This window comes from Bos grunniens, chromosome 15, assembly GCF_055505025.1.
Source record: "Bos grunniens cultivar Pamir isolate PY7600 chromosome 15, Bosgru_T2T1.0, whole genome shotgun sequence".
In the NCBI taxonomy this organism is placed as follows: domain Eukaryota; kingdom Metazoa; phylum Chordata; class Mammalia; order Artiodactyla; family Bovidae; genus Bos; species Bos grunniens.
Window position 1 is genome coordinate 52,305,930 of NC_141179.1, and position 20,323 is coordinate 52,326,252.

The window sequence follows — 20,323 nt, forward strand, 5'->3', positions numbered from 1 at the left end:
TACTTCTGAGCTTCCAGAAAACATGATAAAGTTCCAGAGGCTCTGGGACATGAGGATCACGCTGAGGGACAGGGATGAGGGAACTCCCTCTTCTCCCTGCCATAAAGCAGAGGAGCAGCTCCCCTCCCAGAGACCTAGGAGCACATGTGGGCCCCACAACGAAGGGGCTAGGGTGGGGCTGAGAAGGCATCTTCCAGGGGCTGTGAGGAGGTAACAGGCCTTAGGCTAGATGCAGAGGGGTGAGAAGCAGGAGGGGAAGGTAGGTCGGTCACCATGCCACAGCCAAGGGGGCTTTATTAGGTGTTGAGGGCATGTAGACGCTAGAGGGTGTGGCACACCTTCTCAGGGTGGAGTGGTGCCTGGATGTCCAATTTGTGGGTCTTGCTGTCCTTATCGATGATCTCCAGCCGCAGCTTGGGGGGACGCCTCTCGGCCTGGGATGAGGACAGTTCAGGACTCCTGAGCAGCTGCTTGTCTGAGTCCTCCACAGTGATGCGCAGGGTGCAGCCCCCCGGCAGCAGGTCCTGCTCATAGGCAGCTGCCAGCTGGTTCACCACTCGGCGCTCCACCTGCAGGCGGTAGGGGAAGCTGTCGTCACTGCCAAAGCCTGGAGGCCCAGCTCTGTTACTTGCTGCCTGGGCAAGAACTTACTCAAAGCTTCAGTTTTTTCATCTGCAAAGGGCTAACAACACGAGCTTGCAGGACAGTACTAACAAGTCAGTAGTCAGTTTCTGAGGTTCCTAGCCCCAGTTCCCTGACGCTGGTAGGAGTTCAAACTCATTTCCCCTCTTGGACAGGGGTTTTACTTGATTATATTGTTTTTGGTTCTGAAGGGGCATCTGCTCTGGGTAAGGACAACCCCAGCCTGCCTGGGCGAATGGGTCTAGGGGCAACAGAGAGGGAGGTGTGGAGGTCCTCTCAGGACTCACCTCATGCTTGATGGAGCGGGCGCCATAGTGCACATTGTAGCCTTCGACCAACACGTCTGCCACCTCACGGTCCCAGAGCAGAGTGATGTTGTGCCTTTGCTTAGCCTGGGACAGGTCAGACAGCAGCATGTCTGCATGTGGCCCAGGGCTTTCTAGATGTTCCGCCCCCACCCATGGGCAGTCCCTGCTCTTACTCTTTTGGCCCAGAAATTCAACTCCTTGTTGACGAGCTGGATGAGCTCCGAGTGGCAGAAGGGGAGGAAGTAGACGATCTCATTGATTCGTCCCAGAAACTCATCTCTCCGGAAGTGAGCCTGCAGGGCCAGGTTAGGGATGTGAGCTTAGTGACCCAGAGTGGGTAACGGAATTAGTGGACCCTACTGGGGAAGATATGGATGGGAGGGCTTCCACATCCTCACGATGGCTAAGGTGATCCCCTCCAACTCGAGGCTCCAGCGGGAAGGACAAGGAACTCTTACTTTTAGGATGGGGCGAATCACGTTTTCCTTGAAGTTCTTTGAGATGGTGATCTTGTCACTGATCTGGACGTCCCCTGTGGAGACAGAAACATAAACTGCCTGCTCCCTACACCTGGGACCTTTGGGAGCTGTGCTGAACCTTGGCTCCATGACAAGAGCCTGCTCTTGCCCCTGACAGTCTGTATGATCCTGGTCAACATCTTGTGTCCTCTGGGCTTCGGCCTTCTCATCACCTGCACAATCAGAGGACTGGACTGCATACTTCCCAGACCCTTCCAGTGCTCATGTGCAGTAGGAATTACATGAAGGAGCGGAGGGGAGAGGAGAAGAGTCAGGACTGAGACTTGAGTCCTGAGTTGTAAGAAGGGGGCTGGAGAGTTCAATCCTAGACAGAAGGCTGATAGAAGCAGTGTCCACCCTGACACACTCCCCTTTCCAGCACTTTCCAGGGCCTACCCGTGCCCACCTCCAGGTTTCTGACCTGCCAGCCCCTTGCTGCACCAAAGTGTCCCTCCCTGTTAAGTGCACATCTCTTTAGTCCCCTGAGACCCTGGCCCTCCTCCTGGCCCCACACCTTGGGGTGGCTCTGTCCCTGCCTCTGTCTGGAGCCCTCCTGTTACCCGAGAGGCCTGGGGCTTTCTTGAGGAAGTAGGGGCACTGTTTGTTGGCCTCCCTCCACTATCTAGTTGGGTGCTTGGTATCTAGTCAGGGCCAGTGAGGGAGAGATGCCAGCCAGGACCTTCATCTGACCCTGGGACCCCGATTCCATCCTTCCCCTGGAGCAGCGTGGCAGCCGTGTCACTTGACTGTTTGCCAAGAAAACGTGGGCCACATGCCATACCAAGGTTCTCGGCAATCCGGTTACGGCTCATCTCCAAAGCTTCCTGCCTCAGCTGCAGTGCATGCTGTGCTATCTCGTCACTGGCCACGTTTGAGGTCATGATGAAGATGGCGTCCTTGCAGTCGATGGTCTTGCCTTTTCCATCTGTCAGCCGGCCCTGGGAAGGAATAGCAACTGCGTGGTCAGGGAGCGGTAAGGCCGGGCACCGCTTCCAGGAGGTCTCTCCAGAACCCTCTCCCCCTGGCAGTTAGCGCTCCCTCCTCTGGGGTGTCTGAGCACTGTTCTCACACCTTGGTTTCAGTGCTCACCTGCTGGGAGAGCCACCAGCTGAGACTGCATCTGCTGCCTGGCATCTCTCAGGGCACCCAGAAGCCAGTCTGACTGTATAAGCAGCCATCCAACACACTCTCCTGGAGGCCTGCTGTGGGTGGAGCTCTGTGTTGGGGCACTGGGGACTCACTGAGCCTGACAGCTCCAGTCTAGAGGAGTGAGGCCAGGAAACAAGCAGTTAGAATTCAGTGGGTTAGGCATTATGATAAAGGGAAGGCCAGGCTGCTATAGGAGGTCACAGCGTATTCTACAGGGCCACTGTGCAGACCAGATAAATGAACTGAAACAGGTATCATCTCTGCATCTTCAGAGCCATCCTCTGGCCTAAGATAAAAAATAATGTTCTTCCTTTAATCAACATGGGAAGTTGCCTTGGAATCTTTCGTTTTTTTCTAGAAGTGACACAGAAGAAAGCATCTTTACTAGACGCAAATGCACCAAGGAAAGAGAAAAGGGGCAACAATAAAGGGAAGAGACAGAAGAACTAGAAAAGTGTAGTTGTCCAGGGCCGTTCAGCTTAAGAGCGAGGAACTCCGCCCACTCAGCAAACCTCAAGGCTCTCATGGTACAACAGCACTTTGCAGTCATTTGTAAAGAAGCACAGGGGCTTTCCTAGTGGCTCAGTGGTAAAGAATCCGCCTGCCAACACAGGAGATGTGAGTTTGATCTGGGTTGGGAAGATTCCTTGGAAAGAAAATGGCAACCCACTCGAGTATTCTTGCCTGGGAAATCCCATGGACAGAGGAGCCTGGTGGGCCACAGTCCACAGGGTTGCCAAAGTGTTGGACACGACTTAGCAACTAAAGAACAACAATGACATATAAAAGCAATAATCAATGCCCTGCTGAGAGGAACTGGTGGAGTCTGCTGTGATGGGCACCCACAGCCACCCCCAGGGCCCTACTCGGTACCTCTGTGAGGGCAGGGGCTGGGTCTTGTTCTCACTGGGTCTTAGAACAGTGCCTGGCATAGAGCAGCCCTCAGCACTTGCTTGCAGACTGTTTGAATCCTCACCACCCCTACAAAGAAACTAAGGCTCCAAGAGCTTAGTTTGTACAAGGTCTCAGAGCTGGAACACAGTCCAGCTGAGACTCTACTGAACAGGCTCACCCCAGCACCCCTGTCACTGTACACCAGGCTCCTGGGGCCATACCAACAATGTGGGATAAAGGAGGCTTTGTGAAATTTTCTTTCCTAAATAAAAACTTCTCAGAGTTCTTCTAAATTCAGTTTGCATCCTTTGATCCTGACTGGAGAGAAGCTAAGCTACTGGGTCAGGTGTGGGGAGAGGTAGACCTTCTTAGGAATTCACTGGGGCTGCAGACAAAGCATAGCTCCTGCCAATTCTGAGAGCATGGCTCCGGGGAGAGGTCACTGACAGCCTGAGGGGCCCTGCCCCAGGCCAGTGATTCGGGGCCCTACCCCAGCCTCAGGCAACCATTCCTTCCTAAGTATGTTCCTTTCCCTGGCTGCGAGGGCCTCACTCAAGGTCAGCCCTTGCTTCTAAAGCAGATGCAAAGGCAGACTAGCCCTAGCTCTCAGAGGTAAAAAAAGAAAGGCATGTGCATTAACTGAGCACCTACTGTGTACTGGGCATGGTACCAAGTGCTTTTCTGCCTCACTTTACGCTGGCCCGTGGCACAGGCCTCTCAGGAAGTGTTAGCTCCAAGGGCGTCTATTCAAAGGGGACCTTGAGATCCAGTCGTGGTCATTCCCCCGTCCCAGCCTTGAGTGGGAAGAGGAGAAGGACGGGTACAAGCAGATGTCCCTGAGCTTGGCCATTAGCTCCCCACTTCACCCCCTGCCTACGAGTTACAACACGACAGATCCACTGAGGGCAGTTCTAGTTCTGGGGACCAGGTCTGCGTGTGCGTGGATGACCCCGCTGTGTTCACAGTGCTCGTCCCTGAGGACTGAGTGCACACACGGCTATACTGGCCAGAGCAATAACCCGCGGCCATTCCGTTCTGAGAGATCAAAGCTCTGCTCATAACGGGGCCTGGGGATGGGTCCCTGGCGGGCCAGGGGAGCAGGTGCAGTGCATGACTGGCCCAAGGGTGACTTTCAGTGTTTGTGCCTCCTCCTCAGAGTCCTTGGCAATAAAATGTGTCCCAAAGAGGGAGCTGTGGCTGACCCGCCTCCCAACTGGAGTGCACGCATGCGGGTGAGGTGTGAATGCTCACTGCAGGGTCACAGGGGCTGCTTCCCCAGTGGCCCCCCATTTCTGTCCTCGAAGGGAGGCACAGAGAGTGGGCTTCCTGGGACTTGTGCCCTGTGCTGTAGGTCTGGGGTCAACTGGGAAGTGAGCTGCATTAGCTCTGCTTGGTGACAGCTTTGCTAGGGCTCCCACTTTTCTGGGCCTAAGCTTGGGGGATCTGGGATGGGTGGATCTGGGGTGGGGGGCGCGAGTCTCTATGCCCCTTAGTCCTACTGATCCTAGGGCAGCACTCACCACAGTGGCTGAACTGCTTTTTGCTGCCTGTCTCCCCCTCACTCCCGAGCACTGAGGCAGGGGCTGTGTCTGTTCTGCCTGTTTCCCCTCTGCCTGCCTGCACTAAACCACACTCTTTCTAATTTGCCTCCTACTCTCTGGCAATTCCCTCTGGGTCTTTGCAGAGAGGTCGCAAGCCTCGTCTCTGCTTACCAGACTCTCACCAGGTGAGAGCGCTCGTCCATTCCTGTGGCTTGTGACTCTTTCTGTGCTGAAGCACTCCTGAGTCTATTCCAGCACAGACCTCTCTTGCACTCCAGACAAGCAACTTCCTGGACATCTCCATCTGGCTGTATCCCAGGTATTTCATTTTCAACACTTCTGAACCTTAGCTCCTCACCTTCCTCAATCTGTTGCTCACATCTCTGTGTTCCCTGCCTCTGATAGGGGCAGAACCCATGGGTCAGGCCAGAGACACTTCCACTGGTCACCCTTGTCACCTCCCTGTCTCCTCACTTGGGAGTTCTCTCCATCCAATGGCCCTGCTGTAGAGCACGTCTCCCCAGCCCTCACTAGGACTCTTCAACAGTCTCCTCGCTGGTCCCTCTTCTTCCTTCTAGTCCATTTACTCACTGCTGCCTACAGGAGCTTTATAAAAGGAAAATTCAATCATGCTTTTCCCTTGCCTCAAGTCTTTGAAAGCTTCTTACTCTCCAGCAAATAAATCCACGCTCCTTTGCCTGAGATTCTAATCTGCCCCTGTCTATCTCACCCATCTACCTCCACCATTCTGTTCTCACCTTCCCTCGCAGTCGGGCAATTACTGAAAGGCTGCAGTCCTCTGGATGAGGCAGGCTGCCTCACGCCTCTCTGTGCCTACACACAAGGTGTCTACTGCCAACCCTAACATACTGAATTAAGTTAGTTGACGGGGTGTTTCCCCTGGTGCTGGGGGCTCTGAGAATGCCTGGAAAGACTAGGTACCTGGGAGTTATTATTTAAGCTGTGGGTTCTAGGAACTGGAGTGCCTGGGTTCAAACCCTTGATTTTCTCTTCCCAGCTGTGTGACCATGGATGAATCAGTTATCTCACTGTATCTCAGTTTCTACATTTGCCACACTGAGGTAGTAATAATGACTATCTTCATATGGTTATCGGGAAGATTAAAGGAGTTCATAAAACAGTGCCTTGCACATAAAGTACAAAAATGCCAACTTGATCGCATCCCTTTTCTACCTGATAGGGCAGGTTTGGGTCTCGTCCATAAGCTGTGTACCTGAATCCTATTAACAGTCTAGAATGGAGTTGGGGGAGTATCAGAGCACAGGTGTTGGAAACAGAATATGTGACCCTTGAAGGACTGGCCTTCATTCCTCAGTAGGAGTTCTCAGGATAGGGAGCAGATAAGAGCCTAGGAGGAGGGCAATAAAACTGGGGCAGCCAAGGATGCTGGGCTCGGAGGGGAAGCCAGTGAGTGGGCAGCTGTGGGGACACTTGGATCTGGCTCTGGCTGGCTTGGTACCTGGTGTGCTATTTGGTCCAGGGGTATCCATTCCTGTATCTCATCAGCGAACCTGTGAGATTTTGAGAAGCAAACCCCTTTCCATTTTCCCAGGGCTGGATGGGGCTGAGTGGAAAGGCGGGCTGGACTCGGTCTGCCCATGTGCTGGCTAACACAGCCTCTGCATGGGAGCAGAAGGAAGGCCTCACCTGGAACAGGTGGATGTCAGCCCCTCCCCTGACAGTAAGCCCTCCCTCCCCTGCTCAAGATAAGGAGAGGTACAGCGGGGAGACCTGGGCTCTGGGACCAGATGTGTCTTGAGACCATTTATGGCTCCTCTGGCCTTGTGCTCTGTGGCCTTGTGCAAGTCATTTACAACCTCTTGAACTTGTTTCTACATCTGTTATAAAAGGTTACTACCTTGCCTGGCTATTGTGATGATTAGCAATAAAGTCTGTAACATCTTTAGCACAAGCCTACTGCATAGACTGCTGAATAAAAGGAAGCTGTTCTCATCTAGAGCTCACTCGGTCAGTTCAGAGGGAGACTGTTCTCGTTTGTGATGAGCCGGGAGCTGTTCAGAAGAAGAACACTCCATAAGCCAGGGCACCACCATTCCATCATCACTGCAATGGTCACAGACAGCAGTAACATTACTAACATTTTAAAGAACTGGTGAAGATGATGGAAGGAAGGAGCAGGAGCCGTCTGAGTGAGATTCTTGGAGCTTACTGGATCCAGCCTCCCTGTTTTTCACATGAGGTTCCTAGAGATGGAGCTGAGCTGGAACTAAAAATTCAGGTCTCACTCTCTCCTGGCACTTCTGCCCCATTCTCTCTTTAAAAGGGACCTGGGCAGCCACAACATTTCAACTTTTGGGCCCTGCTTGTTTTTCCTAGAGTGCCCAGTCTGGGCCCTGGTCCAGAGAAGGGGTGAAGCCACATCTGCTAACTGAGAAGCAGGAACTTGATGAACGACTGACTCCGGATCCACAGGTCCTGCTGCTCATAGCCCCCTCATACCTACAGGTGTCCCCCAGCCAAACCCAGCCCCATGACTCACCTCATCAAACAGCTGCAGCATGATGGTGAGCACATCTGGGTGGGCTTTGTCTACCTCATCAAACAGCACCACGGCGTTGGGGCACTGCTTCAGCTTCTTGGTCAGCTGGCCACCCTCCTCATGGCCAATGTAGCCTGGTGGGGACCCGATGAACTTGGCTACCTGGCGGAAGGAGAGAATTAAGTTAGGCAGGCCTTTCCATCCTTTCAGTTTCCAATACGGGGCATGCACGGTAAGCTGGCTTTGTATACTGTTAAGACTGCCTGTTTCAACAAGGTGAGGTTATCTCTTGGGGTGGAAGGAATCTTGCTGTGATAGGAGAGCAGTTGGATCTCTTCTATGTTTATTCTTCAGAGCAAATCCTATGCAAAACAGATGGACCCCACTGTGTACATATGTCCCCAAAGGACAAATTCCAAGGCTGCTGTAATTATCTCAGGCTTGAATGACAAGTCACATCAAAATACCCAGGCAGAGTCATGTTGACAGGCTTTCCAAACCAGACTTCCCCAAGGACTCTCACTCACCTCATGCCGCTCCTGGAACTCAGACATGTCTAGCCTGATGAAACCCTGTGTGGAAACAAGCACGAGTCCATTTGAAGATAGGAAGGCAGAGGGAAGGGCTGAGGAGGAGAGCATCTCAAATATCTTCTGGGCTTTCAAGCCACACCAAGCCAAGATCTTCTATCCCATTCTCATGACACAGTGTTTTCTGGCTCCTTGTCTCCTTTTTTGTCCACTCATCCCCTAAATGATTCCCTCACTCCCTACCTTAATAAATCCAAGTCACGTCCCTGCCCTTAAACTGGCCTGGAAAGTCTTTTTTTTTCAGGCTTCTACTAGGCCTGATCACCGCATCATCCACTTACCACACATTTCCTGAAGGCGTCCTGTGTGTGCTGAGCACTAGAGCTATGTATGTCTCTGTCCTCTAGGAGCACCGGAGTGGGACAGGCTGACATAGACAAAGTCAGCCACCACCAGCGTGGACCATGATGAGATGGAGGGGAGCGACAAACACCCAGACAGCTCCACGGTGTCCTCCACTCTGCAAGTCTACATAGGCACAAGTCCCTTTGCTTTAGTTTTCTTCTATTTTTCAAAGAGTATAGTTGATTTGCAAAGCTGTTAGTTTCAAGGGTACAGCAAAGTGACTCAGTTATACCCACACACAAAGACACATACATATTCTTTTTCAGATTCTTTTCCATTACAGGTTATTACAAGACATTGAATATAGTTCCCTGTGCTATACAGTAGGTCCTTATTGTTTATCTTTTTTATACATAGTAGTGTGTATCTGTGGAGAAGGCAATGGCACCCCACTCCAGTACTCTTGCCTGGAAAATCCCATGGACGGAGGAGCCTGGTGGGTTACTGTCCATGGGGTCACGAAGAGTCGGACACGACTGAGTGGCTTCACTTTGACTTTTCACTTTCATGCATTTGAGAAGGAAATGGCAACCCACTCCAGTGTTCTTGCCTGGAGAATCCCAGGGACGGGGAAGCCTGATGGGCTGCCATCTATGGGGTCGCACAGAGTTGGACACGACTGAAGCGACTTAGCAGCAACAGCAGCAGTGTATATCTGTTAATTAACTGTTAATTTATCTGCTCCCCATTTCCCCTTTGGTAACTACAAGTTTGTTTTCTGCCCTGAGTCTATTTCTATTGTGTAAATAAGGTCATTTGTATCACTTTTTAGGCTGCACAGATAAATGATATCACATGATTTTTGTCTTTCTCTGACTTACTTTATATAGTTTGATAATTTCTAGGTCTATCCATGTTGCTGCAAATGGCAGTATTTCATTCTTTTTGATGGCTTAATAATATTCCAACCTCCCTCCCCATCCATTCCTCCATTGATGGACATTTAGGTTGCTACCATGTCCTGGCTATTGTAAATACTGCTGCTATGAACACTGGGGTACATGTATCTTTTTGAATTAGAATTTTCATCATCTTCAGATATATGCCCAAGAGTAGGACTGCTGGATTATATAACTCTAGCTTTTTTTTAAAAAAAGAATCACCATACTGTTTTCTAGAGCGGCTGCACCAATTTACATTCCCACCAACAATGAAGGAGGGTTCCCTTTTCTCTACACCCTAGTTTACTTTTCTTTTAAACTAATAAATCTGATTTATTTACATGTTTTCACGTCATTCAAGTGCTCTCCACAACACTGCTTGCAGCCCTTCTCTCTCCACGGTTGGGCCTAGGGGTGCTTTCCAAGGGAGGTGGCCTCCTGGGTGAGGCCCTACCATAATTAGGCCCAGGGATAGAATACTGTCTAGAGTGGGATTTGCGAGTTAACACAAGCAGAATGCCTTCTCCTTTTTATGAAGAACTCAGGGACTTAGGGTGTTATAAGGGGATTCAGAGGTACCCTGTCTCTCCACCCAGATAAGGGTTCCCCAGAGACTCCTCAGGTTCCTCTCCTACTGGCACCCACTGACTACACTTCTCTTAAAAGCTGAGGAACAGCGGGTGCCAAGACCTGAGAGGGAGGTATTAATGGCTATATCTGAAATGCAGGCCATACTGCAGTTCAGCTGCTGGTCAGAAATTCAGTCTGTGAAGTATTCTAGTTTTCTCTGTCCTGTCACTCTGTATCTGAGGTATAGGGCGGCAGAAAGAGCCCTGGACTCGGCTTCCAACCCCAGTTCTCCACTGTCTGTGGCCTTGACCAGGCTGCCTTCCCTTTTAGAGGTGCTGTTTCTTCACCCTACGTCCTCTCCCTGTTTCACCAGAGGCCTGAGGACAGGCCCTAACCCAAGAGGTGGGAAAGACCCCGGAGAAATTCTTAAGGCCATGTGGTGTGATCACTGCTATCAAGGATGAAGCATTAGCCAGTAAGCATCTTCACAGGGCCCCAGGCAGCTTGGCCAAGAGAGACATAGGCTTCAGGGAGGGTAGGAAGAGAGACATGGGGAAGCTGGGAGTGCTGGAAGCAATGGGCTGGAAGCCATGAGATGGGCATCTGATAACAGCTGAGACTCACTGAGTGCTTACTATGTGTTTGGCAATGTTCTAAGCAAGCTAGAACCCACGTTCTAAAGGGCTTAGAACATGAGTAAGTCTAAGAGATAAGTACTATTACCATCCCCACCTTATAGATGAGAAGACTGTCACGGATTAAAGTAATTTGCCCAGGGTCTCAAACCGACAATCTGGCTCCAAGTCTGTGCTCTTAGCCTCTATACTCTGTTGTTTCATATGTCCCACTCCCTCAATCAGCTGGGCTTTTGGCATCTTCATCTTAAGGGTTCTGAGTTTTGTGCCCAGAACCAGTGTCAGTCAATGTCCTACGATAAGAGGGAGTATAGACTTCAGTGCTTACTTACTCTTATGTCAAGTTACTAAGTTCTTCTACTGATTTGCTAAATAACTCTGAACAAATCTCAGGGCTTGATTTTCTTAGCGGGAATAATTTTGGTTTCACATGATCTTAGCTTAGGGTTATCTAGAAGTGAGGCAACAATAATAATAACAACAGTGAAAGTGAAAGTGAAGTTGCTCAGTCCTGTCGAACTCTTTGCAACCCCATGGACTGTAGCCTACCAGGCTCCTAAGTCCATGGGATTTTCCAGGCAAGAATACTGGAGTGGGTTGCCATTTCCTTCTCCAGGGGATCTTTCAGACCCAGGGATCGAACCTGGGTCGCCAGCATTGCAGTCAGATGCTTTACCGTCTGAGCTACCAAGGAAGCCAGTAATAATAATAGTATCCAACAAGTACTGATTGCTTACTAATGTGCCAAGAATAGTGTACAGCATTTTACATCATTATCTCACTTAACCTTCATGATAATTCACTGAGATAGGTACCATTATTGCACCCATTTTACAGATGAGGAAACTGATGTAAACAGAGATCTCAGCCAACTCCACAGAGTAGTTTAGAGCTGAACTCAGATCCCTGCTCTTGATCCCTTCATCATACTATAACTGTGGTCTTTAGAGCTCCACCACCCTATCTCAGGATGAAATCACAGGATGCCGTTAAGGTTTTTTTCTCCGTTAAGGTTTTTTTCTCAAGGATTATTAACTCTAATAATGGAAGTTAACGAAGCTGCTCAATTTGGGAAAAACAGTGGAGTTTAATAAGAGAAAAAAAAAAAAAAACTCATAGGAGGTCTGATAAAGAAATTATAAAAATGTGCAAACAGGGATTTCTCTGGCAGTCCAGTGGTTAAGACTTCATATATCCACTGCAGGGGGGCATGGGATCAATTCCTGGTTAGAGAACAAATATCCCATATGCTGTGTGGTGTTGCCGAAACAAGAAAAAAGTGCACACAAGTCTTTCTGAGGTAGCCAAGTCTGGAGGTATCAGTGACTCTTTTCAAATGAGGAAACTAAGGTACAAGAAAGCCAGAGCTTGAATTCAAGTCACCGACTCCCAGGCCAGTGCTTGTTCACTGAGTGAGCCCTCCTTTACACTGGGGCCTGTAGATGACACTCCCCACACATCAGTCCTTGGATCCTGGCAACATCAGGTATCCTGGTTAGACAAGCTTACAGTTCAGAACCCTCAGATTATAAAGGCATGTCTCAAACATGCCTGTTACATGGCCAGATAATGTCCATGCTAAACACAGATGTTGTAATGAGTTGATCCACAGGGCTGGTCAAAGTAGGAGTTTTATAAAAGTACCAACTCTGATTTAAAAATATATGGATGATTATATTCTCACGCCCCTCGTCTCCCTATGTGACACAAGGACAAGAAGGACAGGTTTATAATCTAGTCTTCTCTTGCAGCAGAGAACAGTTTTGAGAGAATAGCTGACAGACTGGATTCTCATTTTACTTCTTCGCCTAACAGGTGCCCTTAACGTTGCAGGGTCTCAGTATTCTCATCTGAAAAGTGGTTCTAATTTGGCATTTAAGCTATTTTCCTTGTAAAATCAAATAAGACAGTAGATGGGAGTGCTGTGAAAGGATGGAGTGATGGATAAATATGAGACAAGGGATCAGGTACTTGATGGGTGTTAGAGCCTGAGCTCGCTGTGATTCACAGTATTTCACTTGATGCTCACAGTAATCTTAGACACAGGAATGATTAGCTTTATTTGAGGCAATAGCTGAAACTTGGAGGGGTAAAGCAACATGCCTAGGGCCAGCAGAACCTGCGCCAAGGAATGGCTGACTCCAGAGTCTGGATCACCCAGCCCACTATCTCCAAGGGGAGAGGGTGGTAGGCACTTCCATCTCCTGGGTGAAGCATGCACTGAAGGATGCCATCGTCAGCTTTCAGGACACCCTTCACAAGTTGAAATCTGCCTCTCGTTTAGATGCTCCAACTGAAAAAAGACTTGCATCGTCCATCTTTTATCAAGCCCTTTCTCCTTTCTACACCAGCAAGTCAGCAGATACTTTCCTTCTACTTCCACTGTTTATGAAGACATATTAAGACAGCTTGGATAAGGAGATTATAATTTGTAATTAAATATTAACCTTTCTGACAGTATTAAAATTAAACCACTCAGAATTCTTCATCCCTAATCAGGTGGTTCCTGCCCGTAACTACATCTTCTCTAATAGTCTCACTAGTTTATGGCCCTTTCCAGAGTGCTAATTGTTTCAATCGCTGCCAACCTGATGAATTGGCCTAAAAAAGCCGTTTCAGTTGGAACATATTAGCATGCCGTGTGCTGCTTCTTGCCTGCCTGCCTGCCTGTCGAGTGGGTCTGCCCTGGCTTTGGGTGAGGCAGCTCATAGCTACTGGCATAGTCAGCAGAAGGGACCATGGACACAGCTCAGGAGGACACAGCCTCAGCTACCTTGTTTTCTGTGGCTGCCAGGCCCTCAGAGAGGTGGTGAAGGGGGAGCCAGGCCGCAACAGGACAGGAGTTGGCCAGGACTCTGTTGCTGGCAGAGTTCTAGGCAGTTCCTTATTGCCTCAGCTAGGGAGGCTTTCCACAGAAATTAGGCAAGGGTACCCAGGGTTGTGGGCAACCTGCAACGCCTCCAGACTGGGAAGCTAGGAGGAAGAGAAATGTCTGGTTTTAAGTTGAAATGTTTCTGCAGTCTCCAAGGACTGCTCTGACATTTTTCTCTGTGTGAAACAATTTCTTGTCAGCCTTAGTAAGTCAAACTGAGCAGGTCTCGGAAAGCCAGAGTCTGAACAAGGGGATGGACTTGTGCGAGCTCTCCACGGCCTGCCAATTGCGCCTAGTTCCAGCCCTTACCTTTTTGGCATCTTTGTGCATATATTTAGCTGTCTGCTTGGCCAGTTCTGTTTTTCCTAGTAGAAGGAAAAGAGAAGTATTGGGTTAGGAGATGACTATCTCCTGGAATGAAAGAATATTAGAAATATTAGAATATTAGAAATGCATGGATGCTGGAAATAATACATGTTACAGAAGGGAACAGAACAGAAAGGGTGACTCAAAGTCACCAAGGGAAAACTGATGGTAAATCTGGGACCAGAATCAGAGTCTGCATTGTATCTTGATTTTTCTGTGGATGGGGACTGAAACTTTTTCTCTATGGTAGCATCTAAAAGTGGGAGGTTGTCTCATACAATCCAGAGCCATCTTGTCCTTCGAATCCCAGCACAAACCTTGCTTTTCCTAGAAGCACCTTGACTCCCTGGCTCATTGTACTGTCTCTCTCTGGACATCCATGGTCCTGCCATCTAAGCTAGGCCCTGGAGCCACAAGGCCAAACAGAGGCTGGGAGAGGATAGAAGCCACCCCTCCCTGGCTTTACAGCTTTATTTTGTAACATAAAGAAAGGATGACGATACCAAAGTGATGGCTCTGAAGGGCCATTTGGTATGATGGTCAAGTCTTTGGAAGTCACTGCCTATCTAGTATGGCTCAAGGTCTATGATATAGTGTGAAGTGATGGTAACCCTTTGGGACCCTACATCAGAGGCAGCATCCATGAAGATGCTGAGGGGGAAGAGGAAGCTACAAATGCATGTAATTCCCCATAAAGACAATGGGAGGGCAGCGATGTGGGACTGTGAGGGTGGAGAGTGAGAGGGTGAGAACACTTCAGATAATCCAGCCCAACTGGCTATAAAAATCCCCAACCAACTTCACTGCAACCAGTTCTGCTATGCACTTAGCACTGTGCTGACCATCAGTGGCTTTCTTTAGCTTCCTAGAGGGTTCTGGCCCAGGCTACACTAGATAAGGCTGGTGCCCTGGGCAGTGGAGGTAGTTCAACTACTCCTACAGGGCAGCGTCTGGGGTTGCAGAGTGGCTGGACCAGGACTAACAGGCCCCCAATGGCCTAGCCCTCCTGGTGAATCAGGCCCTGCACCACAGCTTCCAGAGAGAGAGGCATAATTCCAGCTGTTTCAATGTGACAGATGATCCTCTGCTGGCTCTGTAATTCGAAGGCAGTTGTTTTGGGAACTGGAGTTGAACTAGAGGAGGGTCGTGTGACTCTGGCCCATAGCAGCTGGGGCTCCCCCAGCTCTCTTCCCCACAGGCTGATCTACTCCCTGTTACCTATTCCAGATGATCCCAAGAAGAGGAAGACCAGGGGGTGTTCTTCGTCGTACCAGCCATTCTCCTTCCTCCGGATCGCTATGGCCAAACACACAAGACGGGAGGACAGAGAGGGAGGCAGATAAATCAATGACACAAAAGGCAGGATAATTATCACTAAGTATACAATATGTTTTACTGCTCTGCGCCCACTCAAAGTCCTCACTACCATTAGTGCTGCCTAATCTGATTAGTTGGCAAGGCCCCTAGAGACACCTAATCAGGTTAGCATGGATTTGGAAAGCTGCCCAGAGCAGATTTCGGATAAAGTTTTCCAGGATGAGCACTCAGCGTTGCCAGGGAAACTGAAAGGCTGGTGGATGGTGAATGGAGGTGAAGGGGGTGGGGGACTGACTGGTGAAGGAGAATTGGAGAGGAACTTTAGATCCCGGCTGGTAACCCATCTACTCACAACTGGTTGGCAGCTGAGCCTCCCCCTATGCAAATGGGAGAGGCAGAAGCCCATGGCAGGGCCTTGGGGACTGGGGTGTGAGCTCTGAACTCTTTCCCATTTGGGGGAAGTAAGGTCTGCTGTTAGGAAATATAGCCAAATGCACTTTCTGGAAGCCAGTCAAGGGTACTGTGGAGCTCAGGGCAAGGAAGGGTGAGCCACTTGCTAGCACCTCCACAACCATGGCCTCCAATGGACAGAGGTGCGGGAGGGGAACAGACATGTACCAAGTTTCTTGGGGCTCAGCTCTGTTACAGTAAGCGCTGACCTCTCCTCTCCAGGAGGAAATATATAATCAAGGGCTCTGCATGCCACACAGAGTGGGAGAACCAGGCTCAGAAGCATTACCCAAGTATAAGAGTAAGGAGCAGAATGAGGCAGAACCATCTGAAGAATCATTTATTTAATAAATGATTAAATAAATGTTATCTCCTAGGCCCAATGGAAAAATCGCCAACATTTTATTACTCAAGACCCATTCAGATAACCCTGAGTAGAAAATATTATTTTCAATTCCATCAGATTGAACAGGAAACTGAAACAAGAGATAAAGATATCTGCCCAAGTCACAACAACTAGTAGGTTACCAGCTGACTGGTGGAGATGGTAGAGTTGCATTGCTAAACCTGTCTTCTATTTTGGTCACATATGGTTATAAAAAGTGGATTAATTTGGGTTGCATAAATGGAAACACGCACTCAGAAGCAGGAAGGGGTGAGAGCACTGTGCAATGTCAAAGTTGGTCTGCAGATGGAACAACATCTATGGTCTGCTCCTCAGAGAGCTGAGGGGAGATGAGCAAAGGAATATATGTTGGAGGACAAGGCCTGGAAACCAAGTCAATGGAGGAGGAGTTGACAGTCTTAGGGAAGCGTCTTCAGTTCTGAGGTGCAAAGATCATCCATACTACACACTGTGTGGTATAATCTGTGTCTCTGGGTTTCATGGAAGTGGCTGGGGAGGTCAGGGAAGGCCTTCAGAAGAAGTGGAAATGATGACAGATCAGACTAGGCAGGATCTGAAGGGGAAGAGGTGGCAGTATGACAGAGGTTGTGGGGGGGACAGGAATGAACAGGAGTAGCTGTGGGTGGGATCAGACCACAGAGGTCTCGAATGCCTGTCTCAGGAGTACATGTCCACACTGTGGGCTTTCTCACCTCAATCTCTAATGCTTCTTCCTAAGATACTTTCTAGTTCTGGCCTCAGAAGAAACAGAAACTGTCCGTGGACACCGGACAAGCCACTCTGCCTGCCTGGATTCTCTCCCTGAGATTTCTGAGAGGAGTCTGAGAAACCACTCAGTCTAACCTCTCCCTTGGGTTAGGCTGAGATCATCTCTGAACTGACTGGCTTGGTCCTCTGGAAGAATGGCCATGAGGGGAACCCACAGGCCTCGCAGGTATCCAGAGGCTAGGCATGAAGACAAAGAAGCCCTAGCCTGGCGAAAGGGGAGGCCCCAGTGTTCTGACAGAAGCAACACCCTGTGGGTGAGGGTGTTTGGGAAGGTAGAGACCTATAAAAGGACAAAGGCTAGACTTCTGTGAATATATGTGTAGGATGTGTGCTGAGGTAAAGGTGAGAATGGGGGCTTATCTGAAAGGAGTCACACTTCTCCAAAAGTTGAATAAGTTGAGAATCTAGGTTTGAAAGAAGCTGAACATAAACTAGATTCAGGCTTCATGGGGGTATCTGGGGAGGCCAAAGTACCCAGGCATCACTCAAATGGGGAGCCCGGGGAGAAGAGTTCCCCAGGTGTTGTGAACCTTGGGTTCTGATCTTGACTTCTCTTTCATGAAGCTTCCCAGCCCACCAAGAGCTACATGCCTCTGGGCTAAACAGTTCAAAAACACCATGGAGAACATGGAATTGGATTACGCCTGGGGCCATCTTTCCCCCCTTCTTTTCTAATAACGCACCTGGGAGAGAGCTCTTTATAATGCCAAGCAGACTCCACTGCACAGCTGTCCCTGGTCAATTCTGCTGGACTCAGGGCATGAGTCTGGGGTGGGCTCAATCTGGGCACCCCCGTGAAACAGGCAAAATGCCAACCATTAAACAATTACAACTCTGGATATTTCTAATAATATCTGAAGAGAAAAACGGCCAAGCAGATGGTGTCCGACAGAATGAAAAATGGAAGTAGCTAGAAAAGACTGAAGAAGGCGGGCCCCCGGGTGTGTGGTTGGTAGGGCAGCTGAGGGCTAAGACTGGGAACCTTAGGGTCCTGTCAGGCTGGGGCAGAGGCTGGGACAGAGACCTGGCTGGGTCCACTTGGGATGTGGTCACAGATATTCGTGCTCTCACTGTGGACAAGCAAATGCAGCAACTTCCTCTGCTAGCACTTCAGAGCCTATAAAGAACTTCTGTAGACATAACTTCATTTGAGGCTGGTTACAAACCCATGAGGCAGGCAGGGCACGTAACTTGATTCCCATTTTACAGATGAGATCATACATATAAAGAAGTGAGGTGACCTGCTCAAGGTTACACAGGTAGATAAATGGACCTGGGCTTTACCCCTTGTGCTGGCAAGCTCTTGAACCTGAACTGGTGGTTCAGGAGTTTAGAGGGAGGACCTGGCTGTTTCCCACACAGCACCCCGCATTCCCTCACCTCACCTGGAAAGTTGCTCCTCTGTAGTCTTTCAATCTGGCTGCCTCAGTCACTCCATACATGGTCTCAGGAGCCCCTGCCCCTGACCATCTCTTGACCAGTGCTCTCTGGTCTCAAGGTCCCCTGAGCAGGAAGCTCAGCCCATCTGGCCTGTCCCATCTCTGGGGCTCCAACAGGCTTGGCAGCCTCTCCATATGCTGGACCAGTGACAGGGTCCCCTCGCTGGGTCTTCTGGCCATGTGGACCACTACCACTCATCCTACATCTCTCCTGCAACAACTCTTCCAGCTGACTCCATATCACACCTGCCCCAATAACCCCTGTGTTCATCGATGGGGCGGTGCAGTAGGGAGGGCAGGAGCCACAGGATCTAGTTTGGGGTCCCGGCTCTGTCACTTATTAGCTGACTTTGAGCTCAACACTTACTCCTTTAGAAGCCTGGTTTCTTCATCTCTAAAATGGGACTAGCCATACGTGCTCAGTCGGCCCCTCATGAAGATTAAAATGAGTTAATGGTTATGAAAGTGATTTGTAAGTTGCAAAAAAAAAAAAAGAATAAGAATAAAAATAACAGTAGTCATAGCAGCAGTGGGGGCACAAGCCATTAGCCGTGCTATTTTACAGATAGCCCTTTCATCCTTACAATACTTCAGAGAAGTAAGGAGTATCTCTCCATGTTACAGAGGACGAGGCTGAGGTTCAGAGAGGGACAATGGGAAGGTTTCATCTGTGCACCCTCATATCAGGGGGAGGGTAAGTCCCGATTTGATTGTGTATTTCATGGGTGCATGTCCTAGGCCTATTTCCTGAGGGACTTTTGCAAAACACTGGTATAATGTGTGCTGACTAAATGAATTAATTGTTGGTCTTCCTGGAATCACAAGGGGCAAAGAACAGATATTTCAGCTCCCATTTTACAGAGAAGAGTGATGCCTGGATCCAAGAGTCTCTTACAGCTCCAAGTGGTTACTACTACCCTTGGGTAAAGAAGGCTTCCATTCTCTTCTTAACTTCCCTCCAGGGAGTCTTATCCATTTGTTCAGCAAAAAAGTTCTGTGTCGAGTGCTGGGGCACCTACAAAGAAACCGAGAACAGGTCTGCACCTCTTGGGTGAACGCTGCTATGAAAACTGTGAGCGCCAAGTGGTATGGAGTACTGTGAAAAGTGTGGGAAACGCTATCTGTTTCTGACTGTGACTTGGGGGCCAAAGCACAAGGGGGAGATGGCTAGGCAGCCTGGATATGATGGGACATTCCAGGAGGAAAGCTCTGGTGTGCAAAACCCAAGTGAGACAAAAGAACTGCCTCCTCCTCCCATGCCAGGCCTTTGCCTCCATCTAGCTCAAGGTTTGGGGGAGTCTGGGTAGGCTGACTCATCTCTCCTGATAAGTTCTATTGATGCAGCAGATTTTTTTTTAACCTAACCTGAAACAGTTTGCCCCATGCTTGTGCCACCTCCTAGGGGAACCTATCCTTCACAGGAATTCCACAGTTCAGTCACCTAAATGTCTATTAGTATCTTCTGCCTAAGCTTACAGGTTCAAGGGGCATAGCTCAACAAATGCCTGCTTCTGGTGCCCTGGGTTTGGTGGATGATGAGAGAAAAGCTCTTTCTAGTCTGTCAGGAGTATTCTTTCTGAAGGCAAACTACTGCTACCGAGGAGTTAACGTACTAAAATTGCAAATAGCTTTTGTTGAGCCCACCCACTGTGTGTGAAAGCCTCGCAGGCTATGGTTAGGTTAAGGTTAAGGACCCTATGGGTTAGGGACCACTGGAGGGAAGACTGACACCCTTCCAGAAAGAGGTTGAGATCAGAATCTGTGCTCAGGGGAGGCAGAACCTCAAGACGTGTTTAGACTTTGTTCATCTGAGTTTACTTGAGTTCAACAACCTTTTACATACCTGTGTGCCAACTCTAAACAGACCTGAAAGAGAGGTAGTTTCTGACTTTTGCAGGGAGAAAGACATACAAACTGATGCTACGTGGTAAGCGCAACAAAAAAAAAGTGTCCACAGGAAGTGCATAGAAAGGCCCTGCACCAGGTGGAGAGTTAAGGAAAGCTTCCTGGATAAGGCAAGGGTCAGGTCCTGGCAGGCGAGCAGAAGGGCAGAGCAGTCCAGACAATAAGAGCAGGGGCACAGGAGGGACTCCTGAAGTGGGGAGGTGGAA

At 49.4% G+C, this 20,323-nt stretch overlaps 1 protein-coding gene across 11 annotated transcripts in view; it reads right to left on the reverse strand.

Annotated features, from left to right (window-relative positions):
• Positions 1-268: 268 nt before the first annotated feature.
• Positions 269-20,323, reverse strand: part of CLPB (ClpB family mitochondrial disaggregase) — a 141,632-nt gene continuing 121,577 nt past the window's right edge. For 10 of the 11 annotated variants that reach the window (XM_086340622.1, XM_086340620.1, XM_086340628.1 and 7 more), the window contains 9 exons: positions 15,051-15,128; positions 13,776-13,831; positions 8,101-8,145; positions 7,574-7,735; positions 2,250-2,406; positions 1,409-1,482; positions 1,124-1,243; positions 930-1,034; positions 269-569 (listed from right to left, as the gene is read on the reverse strand). In XM_086340622.1, coding sequence (XP_086196748.1) covers positions 321-569; positions 930-1,034; positions 1,124-1,243; positions 1,409-1,482; positions 2,250-2,406; positions 7,574-7,735; positions 8,101-8,145; positions 13,776-13,831; positions 15,051-15,128 — 1,046 coding nt within the window. In that variant the 3' untranslated portion in view covers positions 269-320. Of the gene's footprint in view, positions 570-929; positions 1,035-1,123; positions 1,244-1,408; positions 1,483-2,249; positions 2,407-2,557; positions 2,729-7,573; positions 7,736-8,100; positions 8,146-13,775; positions 13,832-15,050; positions 15,129-20,323 lie in introns of those variants that run through there. The other variant, XM_086340631.1, reaches the window with a different exon arrangement.